The sequence below is a fragment of the Monomorium pharaonis genome, chromosome 10 (genome assembly GCF_013373865.1).
Source record: "Monomorium pharaonis isolate MP-MQ-018 chromosome 10, ASM1337386v2, whole genome shotgun sequence".
Classification (NCBI taxonomy): domain Eukaryota; kingdom Metazoa; phylum Arthropoda; class Insecta; order Hymenoptera; family Formicidae; genus Monomorium; species Monomorium pharaonis.
The window spans coordinates 3,328,916-3,343,443 of NC_050476.1; the positions used below are offsets into that span (position 1 = coordinate 3,328,916).

The following is a 14,528-nucleotide window of genomic DNA, read 5'->3' on the forward strand; positions in this document are numbered from 1 at the left end:
CACGTAATGTCGTGAAACACAACTCGAGAAAAGCGACCGTTTCAAAGAATGCACATGCCGAGACACAACGAACATCGAGACGATGCAATTCGCTCTGAGAATCTTCTCGTATGATCACAAGACTAGCAGCGTTTCACTTGGCACTCGCGATATTCTACCGAACGGATTACTTGGAGTCACTTGGCGTGAATACGCGGGAAAACTTTGCTGGGACCCAACGCGAAGACAGGCACATAACATCGTGCTTTACAATTAAACGAAAACGATCACTTCTACGTATGATATTCCCGGATTCCCGCGACGTCGCGTGTCGCCTGCTAGCGTACCGACGCTCTCGATAATATATCTGCGCACAACGCGAATTCTGAACTCCAAGTTACGAACTCCGTCTAGTCGGCGGTAGGGCGAGAACGAACATGGCGATGGCGGCGGTTGATCGCAGTGTTGCCAACCTTGTAGATAAAAATTACGTGATCAGGGTCGTGAATTATAAAGCACACGAGAAAAATATATCACACAATTATGGTACATCTTATTTTAATTTTAGAAATAAAGTTAAGTTTGTCAAATGTGCATTAAAGAATATAAAATTTATTTGTCGATCTAAACTCTTAAGTCGTAAGAAATTGACCAATTACAATCGAATGTGAGAATAATAACTATGATTGGTTGATTCGGCCTATGGTACTAGCAGTAAATTTCGGAACGCAACCAAAATGCAATTTTCATTAAACATTAAATTAACGCTATAAAGCGTATCGTGAAAATTATCGTAAATTTACGTAACATAGAATTCTTACCATGTAACATAGTACAAATAGCTAAATTATGTGATGTGTAATATGTGATGTGTAATTATGTTACGATTGGGAACACTGCGTCACACTGTGGCTGCGTTTCAATATTCACTGCCAGTACTGAAAATCTATAGTTTACATACGAACTATAGATTTTCAGTACTGGCAGTGAATATCGGAACGCAGCCTGCGTTTCCGCCGTCGCTCAACAGAACGTTCGACCGGCGTGGACTAGCGCTGGAGCACGGAGCAACAATGGCGTACGTGACCGCTGGCCGGCGCTGGCAGGCAGACTCGGCGGTACTCGGCGCCAGTCGGCGCCACTCGGCGTCGCTAGGCGGTTGACTCGCCGCGCCTGCGCCGCTGCCGCCATGTTGCCCGTTGCTCCGCGCTCCAGTCCAGTCATGTACGCCACTCCAGCGCCGGTCGGACGCTCTGTCGACTCCGTGCGTATTTCGCGTTCAGAATTGAATTGTGCGGTATTGTGCAGGTACGGTGTTGTGGTGAGAGTGCCGTCGTGCTGCTAGCAAACGATACGTCGTGCGTTTGCCTTCGATCTCGAGTAAGTGTTCGCGTGTGTGTTCGAGCCAAGTGTTTGCTCGAAAAGGATACGTTCTGTAAAATATCGCGAGTGCTAATTGTGAAGTGCTACTAATCGTCGTGCGAGCATACGAGATTTTCGAAACGAATTTATCTCCGTTCGTTGTGTCTCGGCGCGTAGTTTTCATTCGAACGATTTTCCTCGGCCTGCGTTTCTACGAAGTTACGTGCAGTTACGTGACGTTACGCCACTTTTGTGCCATGTGGATTTTCATTCCGGGCAAAGTTTTCGTGTACGCGTATTCGCTCGAGGAGGGTACGCATTCACGTATTTTTTCAAATGTAACGGTCGCGCCAAGTGAAATTTTCACGCGCGGTTTACGTTTTACTCGTGTGTGATATATTTCTTTATCCGTAATATCGGGAGTGCCGAATAAAGTATCGGGCGATCGTTATTAATGTGTGATTCGAGAATAGCGGGATGATGTCAGCAGAAATTAGCAGCATCCATGGAGCGGTATTAAATATATTATTTTTTCAAGTGATATATTTCTTTACTTGCTTTTGTGTTTGAGTTAGGAATAATATTTATCACATTTTCAGAATCAAAACCGGAAAAGGAATGTAGCAGTAGCAACAGCAGCATAAGCAGCAGGAGCAGCGACAGCAATCGGTGAGTGAATTTTTATCAAATCAATTATTTGAATTTATATATCATGTATATGTGGTATTGCACATTTATAGAACACGATTATGCACATTTGCATAAAACAGATTTAAAATATGAATTCATATAATTGTAAAATTTACGGGTATAGCATGAAAGGGTATAGCAGAACCAAATAAACGTGGACATAGCATAGAAGAGACTCAAAAAGTCATGTACATTACCTATGGGATTCATAGATATTTGACTACATAGTTCAATGTGCACATTTTGTGCACATAGAGGTGCTGATGGATGAAAACACCGTGTGGCAGCCCCGGTTTGTCCAACACATAAAGCGTTGGACAAAAATCCGCCATTACAGCTTCCATTGCACTGGCTTCTAGCCGGCGATTGTTGCCCGCCCTGCCAAAGGAAGATGAAAATAGTGGGGGGAGGGGGGCAAAGCGAACGGCCTACCGCCGAATGTTTTGCCATTATTGTTCAGGGATATCGCGAAAAGCGGTGGATTTCGACTGACAACGACCTGGGCGAGGCGAAATCCGAGCTGTGACGATGTGCTTTGCGCCTGTCGAGATGGGACTAATGTACTGCGACAAGCGTAGGCTGCGGTAATACCGGTGGAAAACGTCGAGGAAACCCACGAACGACCCTTTGTCATGGACATGCAAGCTTCGAATGGTACGCACTTGCTTTCCTATGCGGCACGATTCGCTTGTCGACCGACCGATCGGGTTTTCTTCTCAAAGACAACGGTGCCGCGACGTTCTCGGATCGACCTTCGCGTTTATTCGAACGTGCTCGGGAGCCGCTAAACGCTCGCGAGAGACACGCAACTAGACGATAGAAGGGGTTAAATAGAAGTACGTTCTTAGCGTCGTTTTTCGAACCCTGAACGCTATTCGCAAATTTGCGTAAAAAAAGTACGATAAAGACTGTAAGCTCGATGGCTCTCTCGCGATTATGGATCGTGCGATAGTTTAATACTAGACAAAATTGCATTTCACGGTTTGCAGAATTTGTGGAATTAAAATTCTATATTGGAATCTGGTTCAAAACACGAATCCGATACTCTAAACGTAAATCGAATAATCTTTAATTGATATCGCTATTCATATATTTTTCAACTTCCATGTAAAGCATTGCTTGAATGGAATCTCTGTTAAAGTCTGAATTAAAAAAATTTTTTTTTCAAAAATAGTATTGTATGTTTTCCTATACGAATGGAATTTACAGAAAGAATATTTCTGCATTAATGATTCAGTTAGAAGTAACAATTGGTGAATCGTGTGAATGTAGGAATGGATATGTGTATGAATACAGTGTATACTTCCATCCCTGGAATTCCTGAACAACTAGGGATGGTATGGATGGGGGATGTGATGATGGGGGAGCCCACTCATGAACTCATGCTGGATCCCCGTCAGGGCGAGAGTCCGTTTTTCTCGCACGGCCCTTACGAAGATCTCAGAAACCATCACATTGCTTCGACCACTATGGTACGTTATATACCACAACAATTCTCAAACGAGTGTTCGGAACCTGACGAGGCAATGGAGGCTGTAGATGCCCATGAGATACAGAGAGTGAGTTTTTCACACAGAAGAAATTAGTCTGATTTTCACACATATGTGTGATTTTTAATTTATTTATTTTCTTTGTTTTTAAGGATTATGATTCACAATCCGAAAGGCCGGAAATAAGTGAATATTTGACATTAGAAGATTACATGGGTGATGAAGAACGTGAACAAATTGTGAGCAATGCGGCAACTCAGACTACTCAAGACAATCGTAATAGAAAAATAAAGCCCATAAAGCACCCAGGACTTGTTTTGAAAACACCAATTGCTTATCAACCTCATACTGATCTAAATTTTATTCCTATTCGCAAAGATGGTATAGGTAAGCATAATCATTACAGAGCTAAGTATATATACACTTAAACTTTTACATAGAACATACACTGTTGGACACATTGTTGAATAAAATGACAAGACATCATAATAATTGAAATTGAAATAAACAGCATTAGAAACATTAATTTTAAAACAATATTTTAATAAGTTAAATTAATACCTATAGCTTAAAGAGAAATAGCAATTTGAATTGGATAAAATTATAGTTTTTTTTTTTTTTTTTTTTTTTGAGAAAAAATCTACAATTAAAATTATATTACTAAAAAAAGAAGTTGAAAAGCACTTGAACAAGATATGAAATTTGACTTGACTTTTGATATCTTTATATCATAAAAAAGTTTATTACACTAAAGTTGCTAAAAATTTTTATTTTACAGCTGTTTGTGAAAAATGTGGTGCTATTGGAGTAAAACATGCCTTTTATACAAAGGAGCGCAGATTCTGCAGTAGAGCATGTGCACGTTCTTCAGAACATACAACACCTACTGCTGATTCTACGTATAGTCCATCTCACTCGATGGATCAGTCAATATCTAATACAAATCAACCATCTTCTGTTGAAACCAAATCAACAGACGTAAGTTAATATTAAATCTATATACAGATACTGCAAGAAACTGCACATTCTTGTCCTATAATGTTTCAATTTTTTAGGTTGTAAAAGAAGAATCAGATATTAAGGAATCCGTCGAATTAGAAAAGAACAAAGTTAAATTAGAACCAGTAATGCCAGAGGACTTACCAGTTAGAAGAAAGAGAACAGCAGAAATGGCAGGTTCCTACGACTGGACATCACAGCTTGTTGAGCCTGGATTTTGTGCTGCGCCAGTCTCTTGTTTCAAACATGTAAGATTTTCTGATCTTTGCTTTATCTTTTTATATATTACTCATTTGCTATAACTACATAACTAAAAAAATTTTTTCTAATTTGAATGTTTTAAATTTTATATTATTTTTATATACTATCTTATATAACGACTTTGTTTATTACAGAGCAGTAGAAGTATCATTAGCTCTCTATTCTGATTTTATTCCTATAAGAATTCTTTTTTCTTGATAAACTACTAAACAACTACAAATAAAAATTATAATTTTTTAGTTGTATCATTATGAGAAATGAGCGCTAATGTAATTTTACAAATATCTTGTTAACTTTTTTATTATTAACTTTTTTAGGCCCCCATATCAGAGATTTGGGATAATATCACAGTAGGTATGAAAGTAGAAGTAGAAAATACCGACTGTGATGAAGTATGCGAGGCTTTCCCAGATTCGTTTTGGGTTGCGACTGTATTACGTATATGCGGATACAGAGCTCTGTTAAGGTATGAGGGTTTCGGACACAATGCAGACAAAGATTTTTGGGTATCGCTTTGTTCTAACGATATACATCCCGTTGGTTGGTGTGCCACAATTGGAAAACCTCTTATTCCACCTAACAGTACGTAATCAAAATTATTTCTAACAGAATGCATGATTGAAAAAATGTATTAAGAAAAACGATTGTCAATTATTGAAAAGTTTACAAATAGGAAAACTAACATGTTAAATTATTTTTTCAGCAATTGCAAACAAGTACAAAGATTGGAAGGATTTTTTAATGAGGCGATTAACTGGTGCAAGGACATTACCAACAAATTTCTATAATAAAGTGAATGAAAGCATGAAATCTCGTTTTCGATGTGGTCTTCATTTAGAAGTGGTAGATAAAAACAGAATCTCGCAAGTGAAAGTGGCAACGATACAAAAGATTGTTGGCAAACGTTTGCATGTGAGATATTACGATTCGCCTCCGGAGGATAACGGGTTTTGGTGCCATGAAGATTCGCCTCTCATACACCCGGTTGGTTGGGCTAAGAAAGTGGGACAAACGTTAGACGCGTATCCTGAGTACTTGGATCGTGTTTCGAAATCAAAATTATCTGAAGACGACGCAACGGAGAATCTTTTTCACGTGCCAAAGAATCATCACATACATCTCACATATAAGTTTACTGAAGGAATGAAAATAGAAGCTATCGATCCGCTTAATCTCTCTGCTATATGTGCGGCGACGGTTATGCAAGTTTTGGAAAAGGATTATATTATGATTCGTATCGACAGTTATGACGAAGACGCAAGCGGCGCTGATTGGTTTTGTTACCATTCGTGTTCACCATGCATTTTTCCAGTTGGTTTTTGTTCCCAACATGGTCTACCTTTAACGCCACCGAAGGGCTACGATCCTACTACGTTTACATGGGATGCATATTTAACCGAGACCAATACTATACCTGCTCCTATACAGTTATTTAATCGGGTAAGTTTTCTGTATATTTATAAATGCAAAATAATATGTATTTATTGAATGACAAAAACGAACTAATTACAAGATTAATCTGTGCAAATTTAATTAATTACAAATTAAAGGAAGATGTTACAAGTTGGAGTTAAAAGTTAATATATAAAATTAAATACAAAACTTAATTTAATCAACTCTCTTTATATGTATTTGTAATGATTGGTACATGTAACTAAGTATTAAAAACAATTAAAAGAAGCTATCAAGAGTCAGTGTGGTAAACAGAGCGCAAAATTAAATAGAAACGTATTTAAATTTGTGTATTGATTACTGCGGTAACTCCTAATAGCTTCTTATAAATTGTTATTGAATTACTTATAGATCAACTTTGTAATTTGTTATAGTTTGTAATTCTTATAATTTGTAATGCAATAAATAAACTTTATTTTTAAGGAAATTCCTCAACATGGATTTATTGAAGGAATGAGACTCGAAGCTGCTGATTTAATGGATCCTAGATTAGTTTGTGTTGCTACTATTACTAGGGTGATTGGCAGATTATTACGAGTACATTTCGACGGTTGGGAAGATGAATATGATCAATGGTTAGATTGTCAAAGTCCAGATATTTATCCCGTTGGCTGGTGTGATCTTGTCGACCACAAATTAGAAGGGCCGCGTGTACTCGTAAAAAACACTAGTCCTACTGGTATATATTAATTGCATATATACAGATATATATATATATATATATATATATATATATATATATATATATATATATATAATTTTGTATTTATGAATGTATTTTTGTAGTAAAATCACCAAGAGGCCTTAAACGTAAAGCTAAGAGAAAACTGAAGAAAGGTAGCAAGATGTCTTGCTCCAAAAATATACTACCTCGTCAGAGCGAACGTATTAGTATGACTCGCGAACGCGGGCGAGAATTGGAACCTGCTCAAGGAACAAAAATTGAAAGAGAACGTGATCTAGAAAGTCTACCTGAGCAGAGGAGCAGAGAGCCGGAAACAGCGCAAGAGCCAGCTGGACCTGACCAAACTTTACCTAGTCCTACTACTGGACAAGGTCAAGCATTGAACGATACGCAAAGTGAAGTACAGAGCCCTCCACCACCCAAGGAACGGACCGCTACGTCGTATATTAATGTAAATATATGACATTAACATGAAAACCTAAGATATGCAGAATTATAGACTCAATAAACACTATAAATTCTAATTTGTCTGATTTATAGGTTACTTCAGCAAGTACTAAATATATACCAAGGCTAGCAGATGGTGTGCAAAGAAGTTCGGAATCTGGTGATCTAGTGCCATCTGAGTGGAATGTCTTTGATGTTGCACAATTTCTTAGAGTTAACGATTGTGCAACGTATTGCGATAATTTCAGTAAACGTAAGATAGATGGAAAGACATTGCTGACTCTCACTAAGGACCAAATAATAGACCTAACAGGTTTCAAAGTTGGACCTTCTCTAAAGATATATGATTTAATTCAGCAATTAAAAATCAAAGTGAATCCAGCTCAGGAAAGGTTGAAATTAGGGTTGAAGAAATTATTATAACAAAACTAGTTTGTAGTTAGCACTATAAATAAGTTCCATCATTACGCAAATTACACATGGATTTACAGGTAAAGCATGTGAAATATCGCTAATTAAAGTCACCTCCATCTCGGCAGACACCATACGTACTAATGTATTGAAAGAATGTTGATATATGGATTCTTTATAGTCTAAAAACGCATAAAATTTAGATGCTGTATAATTTTATTATGAATTTAGAAAGGAATAAACTTCCATTCTAGGGGACAGTTTTTAATTTCTCTATTCAAACAAATATACAGTGTTTGTTACAAAGTGCGTAAAAATATATAAATATATATATAAGTCAGCATTAATTCTATTATATTTAAACATTTTAGTTTCGAAATATCTAGTATTAAACTTTTAAAAAATATATAAAAACATTAAAAATTTTAAATAAATATAACAATAAATAAAAAATTGTCATTTATTAAAAATAAATGTTTTTAAATATTATACCTTATATAATTTATTAATTATACATTTTATTTTTATTTTTCGTTAATCATAAATTATTAAACTGAGAACATTTTATTAATAAAAATAATTTTCTGTATTTATATAATTTTATGACATTATGTAGCTTGTAGATAAATCTGATAATGAGAAAATTTTATTAAACTTTACAGAACTACAGTTTTTTTAATCAAAATTTAAAAAATTTTTTTATAAGAAAAAATATATGTTTAACATATTAAATATTAAAAAAAAATTATGTATGTTAAATATATATCTTAAAAAAATGTATATATATATATTTATACTGATTTTAAGATGTTACTATTTTAATTCGCAATTATTTTAACTACGATTTTAATTCGCAAATTTCTAAAGGTTAAATTCATCTTATTTTAAATTTTATTAATTTTCAAAATGATTTTAATTATTCTAATAAATTGTACGGCAGTATCATTACAATCGCTAGCATGATTTCATATAAAAGCAGTCACTTCTTAATTGGAAAGTCTTGCAAGTTTGATTCCGTTTCCATATAAATGATTTAGTTATAAGGGCGACATTCATAATCGATTCATATTTTAAGATCGTCTCTAGTAACGTTTTAAAATGCTAATATTCTCTGTGATTGGTGATGACATTTTAAGACGATCTTAAATATAAAATTTCACTGTAAATGACGGCTTTAAGAGATTGATTAGTCATAAGCTTTGTTATAAATGTTTTTAAACAAAAGTGTGATGGAATTGAGAGGTGAACCTATGTTTCAATATTTTGATAATAAACAAAACATTGTTTAATTTCAAATACCTTTAATAAATTAGACTAATGTTGATTAACAATTATACACATATGTGTATGCAAGAAATAAATTCTTTGTAAAGACTGTATTCTAGAATGGACTGTTCTTTTTAAAATAGACAGCATCTAATTGTTTATAATGCTCATATTGTAGAAAAGAATTGAAATTTAGATTTTTAATATGTGATGTCATACATTTTATATACATAGAGCCAGTTGTTCCAACTTTTTGGTAAACTTATCCATCATGTAAATATGCGTCTTTATTTATTTAAGAAAAAATGAAGATAGATATATGCTTACCTGATAGATAAGTTTACCAAGAAATTGGAACCCATACATAAATATATATATATTTATTTATACCTGATGTACGTGTAAGGAAAACTCGATGTACGTATAATTGCACTTAACATACTTATAAATATGTAACATTTTCTATAATATGTTTTTATATTGAAGTTTTTTTAACCACAGAATTATTTGTAAATCCATGCTGCACTGCATTAAAAATACGGATGCATCAACTACATACAACGTTATATTGAAAATAATTTTACTTGAATAATAAATGAAAATAGTAATAATTTAGATCCATATATGCTTCTACAGAGAAAATTAATGCAGATATATTAAAAGGAAAGCAACCGTAAAGTACAAAGAAATTTTTTTTATCAATTCAATACCAATCAATATTAAATTCTCACTAAGGAATACAACGCAATTTTTTACAGAGGAATATACTTCTGTCTATTTTGATAAATTTAACAATTCACTATGCACAATTCTATGATGAAATATACATGAACAAAATTGTACATAATTGAAGAGAAAAGAAATTAACATACATAAAACTTGTATATATTATATGTAGTGTGATGTATTAATTTATAGCCGTCTGTCTCCAAATCATGATACATGACGTCGCACACCTCATAAAGATTAGGTATAATACTTGTGCATAAATTACAACGTGGCTGATGCATGCGTATAACGTACATTGTATTCATATATTGCTTAGTCACATCCTAAGATGAATCAAAGGAGTCAGATGAATTTAAAAGATACTGCTCTTTGGCTTTTAAAATATTTTAGTACTACACAGTAATGTACTGCTATTCGCTGATTATTTTGATTCAACAATTTGAATCCACAGAACATGAGCGTTCATATTTTTTGTTTCACAAGAATATCTCGTGTATGAATGACCGACCGACACTGTCCTCGTTCTCATGCACAGATCCTCACAAAATTCTAATAACACGTTGTTCATACAGAATGAAATTATCTGAGATTGTGATCCTTGATTACGGCGAAATTCCCTGCCAGCTTTTGCGAGCCTCAGATCAAACAATGTGCAACATTTACACGTCGCGAAATATACTCAATTCACTAAACTTATGCCATCGAAGAATAATATGTAAGGGCATTAAAGAGATTAATGTTAAAGATTTAGCCTTATTTGATCAAATTTTTTGCTTTTTTAACATCAATATCATGTAAAAGTCTATTGCTCGTATTGAAATTTGTTTTTTTCTTTTATATATATAAAACATAGCGTTAAGAATTTAATTTAACGAGGAAAATTATTTGGTATTTGATATCACTTAATACTTTCGATCGCCCGAAATTAATTCTGTAAAACGTATAAATTTATTATTTTAGTCGAATAAGAATCACGCAACCGTAAGTACAAAAGAGCAATACTGACTATGTTTTAGAAGTTCGTACCGTGCTTAAATTATAACTCAAAACTGCGATAGCTATCTCGATTATTATAATTATATTTAAATTTTGCGTTATCTCGATTTCGAATGTTTGCCGTTAATTTTAGACAATCGCAAATTTGGATAAATATAATAGAACGTAATTACAGGAAACGGAAAGCACGATCTCTCTGAGTAATACAACAGTTTCTATCTTTATCATTATCAATGCTTAGACAAAATGAAAATACGCTGTCAAGATATTTAGTAGTTACTACATCTTATCCCTCTATGCCGTATATTGTGACGTTACATATCAGTTTCTCTATTTGTACTTCGTCGCTTTCTTACTGTAGAATTAGAGAGAATGTAACATTCCACGTTTTCACGAATGAAAAAAAAATGTATATTGTGGCTATAGAGGGTTAAGAAAATAAAATGGATATTTGTCAGGAAATATTACATCTATTGCGGGATACCTTTTTTTTTTAAATAGGATTTAGTATCTAATATCTTAATAGGTACTTCTTTCTTGAATCATTAATTTAATATTAAATTCGTATATAATTTAATAGTCGTAGTTTTTAATAAAAAATAAAATTATTTTATATTTTATGGCTTTAGTGATGTACTATGTGACAAAACAAATTTTTTGTAACGGATTCGTGAGTTGAATGAGAAAAGACACTATACAAATTTAATTGTACAGTATTTTTATTAATTTTTCGTTTTATATTGAGAAAATTAAATATTCTGCGAGAATCGTTGGTATAAAATGGATGAAATTTAAAAATGTCGAGTCGAAGTTGCATTGCACAAATTCGTGATTGGTAAAATTATCGGAATATTGCATATTTATTGCATTACAAATTATCGTATAAAGACCTATGAATAACAAGCCAAGTTTCTGATTAAATTCGTAGGCTTTACTAAACTATTAAATCGTGTAACGATAGTGTTACAATCAACATCCTCTCTACAAGTACCTTCCGCCGGTAACGCAGATGTTTGATATCGCCCAGACGATAAATCTTACGTTATCATGGGGGACTTTATTAAAGTTCGTCCGCGGGATGTCGTGCCGTGTAATAATCATTAATCGTAACACGGCGCGCATTAGAGGAAGTCCGATTCATCGATTTGTCATACGTTTGGTGACGGGGATGGGGGAGAGAGAGAGAGAGAGAGAGAGAGACTGCGCCACTTTACGGTTCCTTCGACAAGTAGCGTCTTTTGACACCATAACATGACGCGGAGCGTTGAACGATCATGGTTGCATAATTAGGTAAAGCGACGTCGGTCGACATGTCGGAATGCGTAGTAACGCCGGTCGTGCAAAGACGTTGACGCTTCGTGACGACCGATGGTCTACATAGTCTACTTTCGCGTCGCGTCCGGCGCCTCGTAATTCTCGTAAACGCGGCGTGACGCGTCGTCGGGGTCGAGACGAGGCGAGGGGCGAGGCCAGGCGAGACGCGGCAAGGGGTGAGGCGTAAGGAGGGAAGCGGAGAGAGAGAGAGAGGTTAGGCGGCGCGGTGCGTCGCGTCGCAACGGTGGGAACGTTCGGATGTGTGCGAGCCCCGCGACCGTAGCCGTGTACAGATGGTCGGCTACGTGTACGCGCTTACGCCCGCGACCGCGATAGCGCGGGAGAGTTGTGGAGGGCTGTGGCGGGGAGAGGAAACCGGCCTGGTGGTGGGAGTCCGGGTAGACTCGCGTATTCTATGGGCGGGGCTTTGGCCAGCTGGCAGATGTTTCCCGCGCGGCCGCGTCATTCCTCTAGCGTAAACCTACGCGACGCGCAAATAGTCCCGCGCTGTGGCGCCGTACATTTCCCGCGATCGGGCTCCGCCGGCCATCGTGGGTGCGTGAACGTGCGGATTTACGCGTGCCAGCGAGCGAACTGCAACGGCACCGATCTCGCCGGGGTTGCCGGTTTTGGACGAGCCGGAATCGCGAGGATGAGCTGACGGGGGATTGGTCCGAAGTGAGTTGCCGCTCAGGGCAGAGCGAAGTGCACGGCGGTTCCCCCGCCTCGACAGGCGCGCGCGAGTGTGTGTGCGTGTGTGTGTGTGTGTACAACTGTGTAGCGGCGAGCCACGGCCGGCGAGAACGCGAACTTTCGAGTGTGTCGTATCCCTCGAGGTGTGCGTTAGTGAGGTTTACTCCCCTGTTGTTCGCAGCGCGCGCGCGCGTCTCCGGCCCGCCCGATATCCGCCGTCGCGTCGGGTTTGACACGCGGGGACGACGACGCCGTACGTAACGTAACGTAACGTAACGTAACGTACACGCGCGCCACGGTTCAACGTACGTCGTCACGGGGCTTGCCGCGCGCGCGGCCCATCGGCGTCTACGTCACGGACGTCTTGTGCGATGATTCTACCGGCGTACGGCGAACGCAGAGCGATACTCGGAGCGTTGCTCCGGGTCCCAACGTCCTAAATCGGCCCGGTGACCAAGAATTCTCATACGAAACGCGAGCAAGGGGACTGAATACTCGCTACGTGGAACATCGATTAGAGGAGCCGAGTGACGAGGCGTCGTATCGCGTGAACGTGGCCGAAGGTCTCGCACGCGGGAACAACTTCACGCGAGTGCGGCCCTCGTCGTCATCGTTGTCGCGTAACACCGGAGAAAAAAAACGTAAGTGGTGACCCCGGTCTCGAGTGGTGAGTGACGGAAAGAAAAGTGCTGGCGACACGCCTCCGCGTGGAGAAAGAGGCGCCCTCGCTCCGGGCCACCTAGCGACGTTCCTGACGCCGGGCGGCGGAGTGATCCACGGCGCGCCGTGGGGGCCCTCAGCTGTTTCCCGCCAAAGATCGCCATTACAAAACGCGTTCGGGCGTTGTGTGTGCGCGCCGCGCGGAGCGTGTGGCTGTCCCGTGGACGAATCTTCCGTGCGTGTCGCCGGCGTCTGACCTGACGAGAGGAAAACGGGATTGTCGCGAGGCACGGCGTGAGCCGGAAGTGATCAGTATCGAGTATATCGCGTATATCGTGCGAGCGGAGACGCGTTTTGATAAAACGCGCGTTGTTTGTCCCCCTCCGCCTGGAGTAGAGTGCGCGGTCGGGCGACGACGAGTGTGAAGCGACGACCGAGCGAGCGAACGAACGCAACGCAACGTACGGACGGACCGACGGACGGACGGACAGCGGGGCGCGAGAAAGAAAGCGGGAAACAAGTGCGCGAGGAAAGAGTGCGCCGAGCGGGCGGCGATAACGAGAGGAGATACCAAGGCGGAGAGACCCGTCGTGTCGTCTTTTCGCAACCGCGACGACGACGACGGCCGTCGGGAACGTGGGATTCGTTCGGCGGAGACTCTCGGTGCCGCGGACTGACGAGAAGATATGTCAGTGTTTGCTAGTGACGATCGGATTTTGCTCGAGGAAATCATCGAGTCGACTGACCAGCCGGAAACTGACCTGTGTGGGTGAGTCTCCTTTCATTTACTCTATATACGTGAGAGAAAAGAACAAGAGGACGGTAACGCGCGCGTCGTAGAGTGGCATCACTGGAGTAGTGTGTGCGAGGCGATGGTGTGTGGCGCGCGCGCGAGCACCGCCATGAGTCTGTATGCGCGTACATAATATACATATATACTTAACATATACATATATACCCCGTGCCCGCGTTTGACACGATGAGGTTATACGTACGGTACGCCTTGTAACGAAACAGAGTGAGACGGAGCGAGCGTGCGAGAAAAAGAGAGTAGATAGTGAGAAAGAGAGCGGGGAGAACGAGAGACGATCTTT

General features: G+C 38.8%; 2 protein-coding genes across 5 annotated transcripts in view; both read left to right on the forward strand.

Moving 5' to 3' along the window:
• The first annotated feature begins 2,168 nt into the window (after positions 1–2,168).
• Positions 2,169–8,190, forward strand: LOC105832755 (polycomb protein Sfmbt). 3 transcript variants are annotated; one of them, XM_012673962.3, is made up of 10 exons: positions 2,169–2,685; positions 3,304–3,590; positions 3,674–3,908; positions 4,300–4,499; positions 4,577–4,768; positions 5,099–5,363; positions 5,485–6,221; positions 6,657–6,912; positions 7,020–7,369; positions 7,459–8,190. In XM_012673962.3, exons 1-10 carry the CDS (start codon positions 2,664–2,666, stop codon positions 7,786–7,788), a joined length of 2,874 nt encoding a protein of 957 aa, XP_012529416.1. In that variant the 5' UTR covers positions 2,169–2,663; the 3' UTR covers positions 7,789–8,190. The 3 variants fall into 3 exon arrangements, with proteins under 3 accessions (XP_012529416.1, XP_012529418.1, XP_012529417.1); XM_012673964.3 differs by having other exon boundaries at positions 2,170–2,685; positions 3,364–3,590; XM_012673963.3 differs by having other exon boundaries at positions 2,171–2,685; positions 3,328–3,590.
• Positions 8,191–12,013: 3,823 nt separating this feature from the next.
• LOC105829406 (helix-loop-helix protein 11) overlaps positions 12,014–14,528 on the forward strand; it is a 143,078-nt gene continuing 140,563 nt past the window's right edge. The window contains exon 1 of one of the 2 annotated variants that reach the window (XM_028193792.2): positions 12,014–14,203. In XM_028193792.2, the coding sequence (XP_028049593.1) occupies positions 14,121–14,203 (83 nt within the window). In that variant the 5' untranslated portion in view covers positions 12,014–14,120. The remainder of the gene's footprint in view (positions 14,204–14,528) is intronic. The other variant, XM_028193793.2, reaches the window with a different exon arrangement.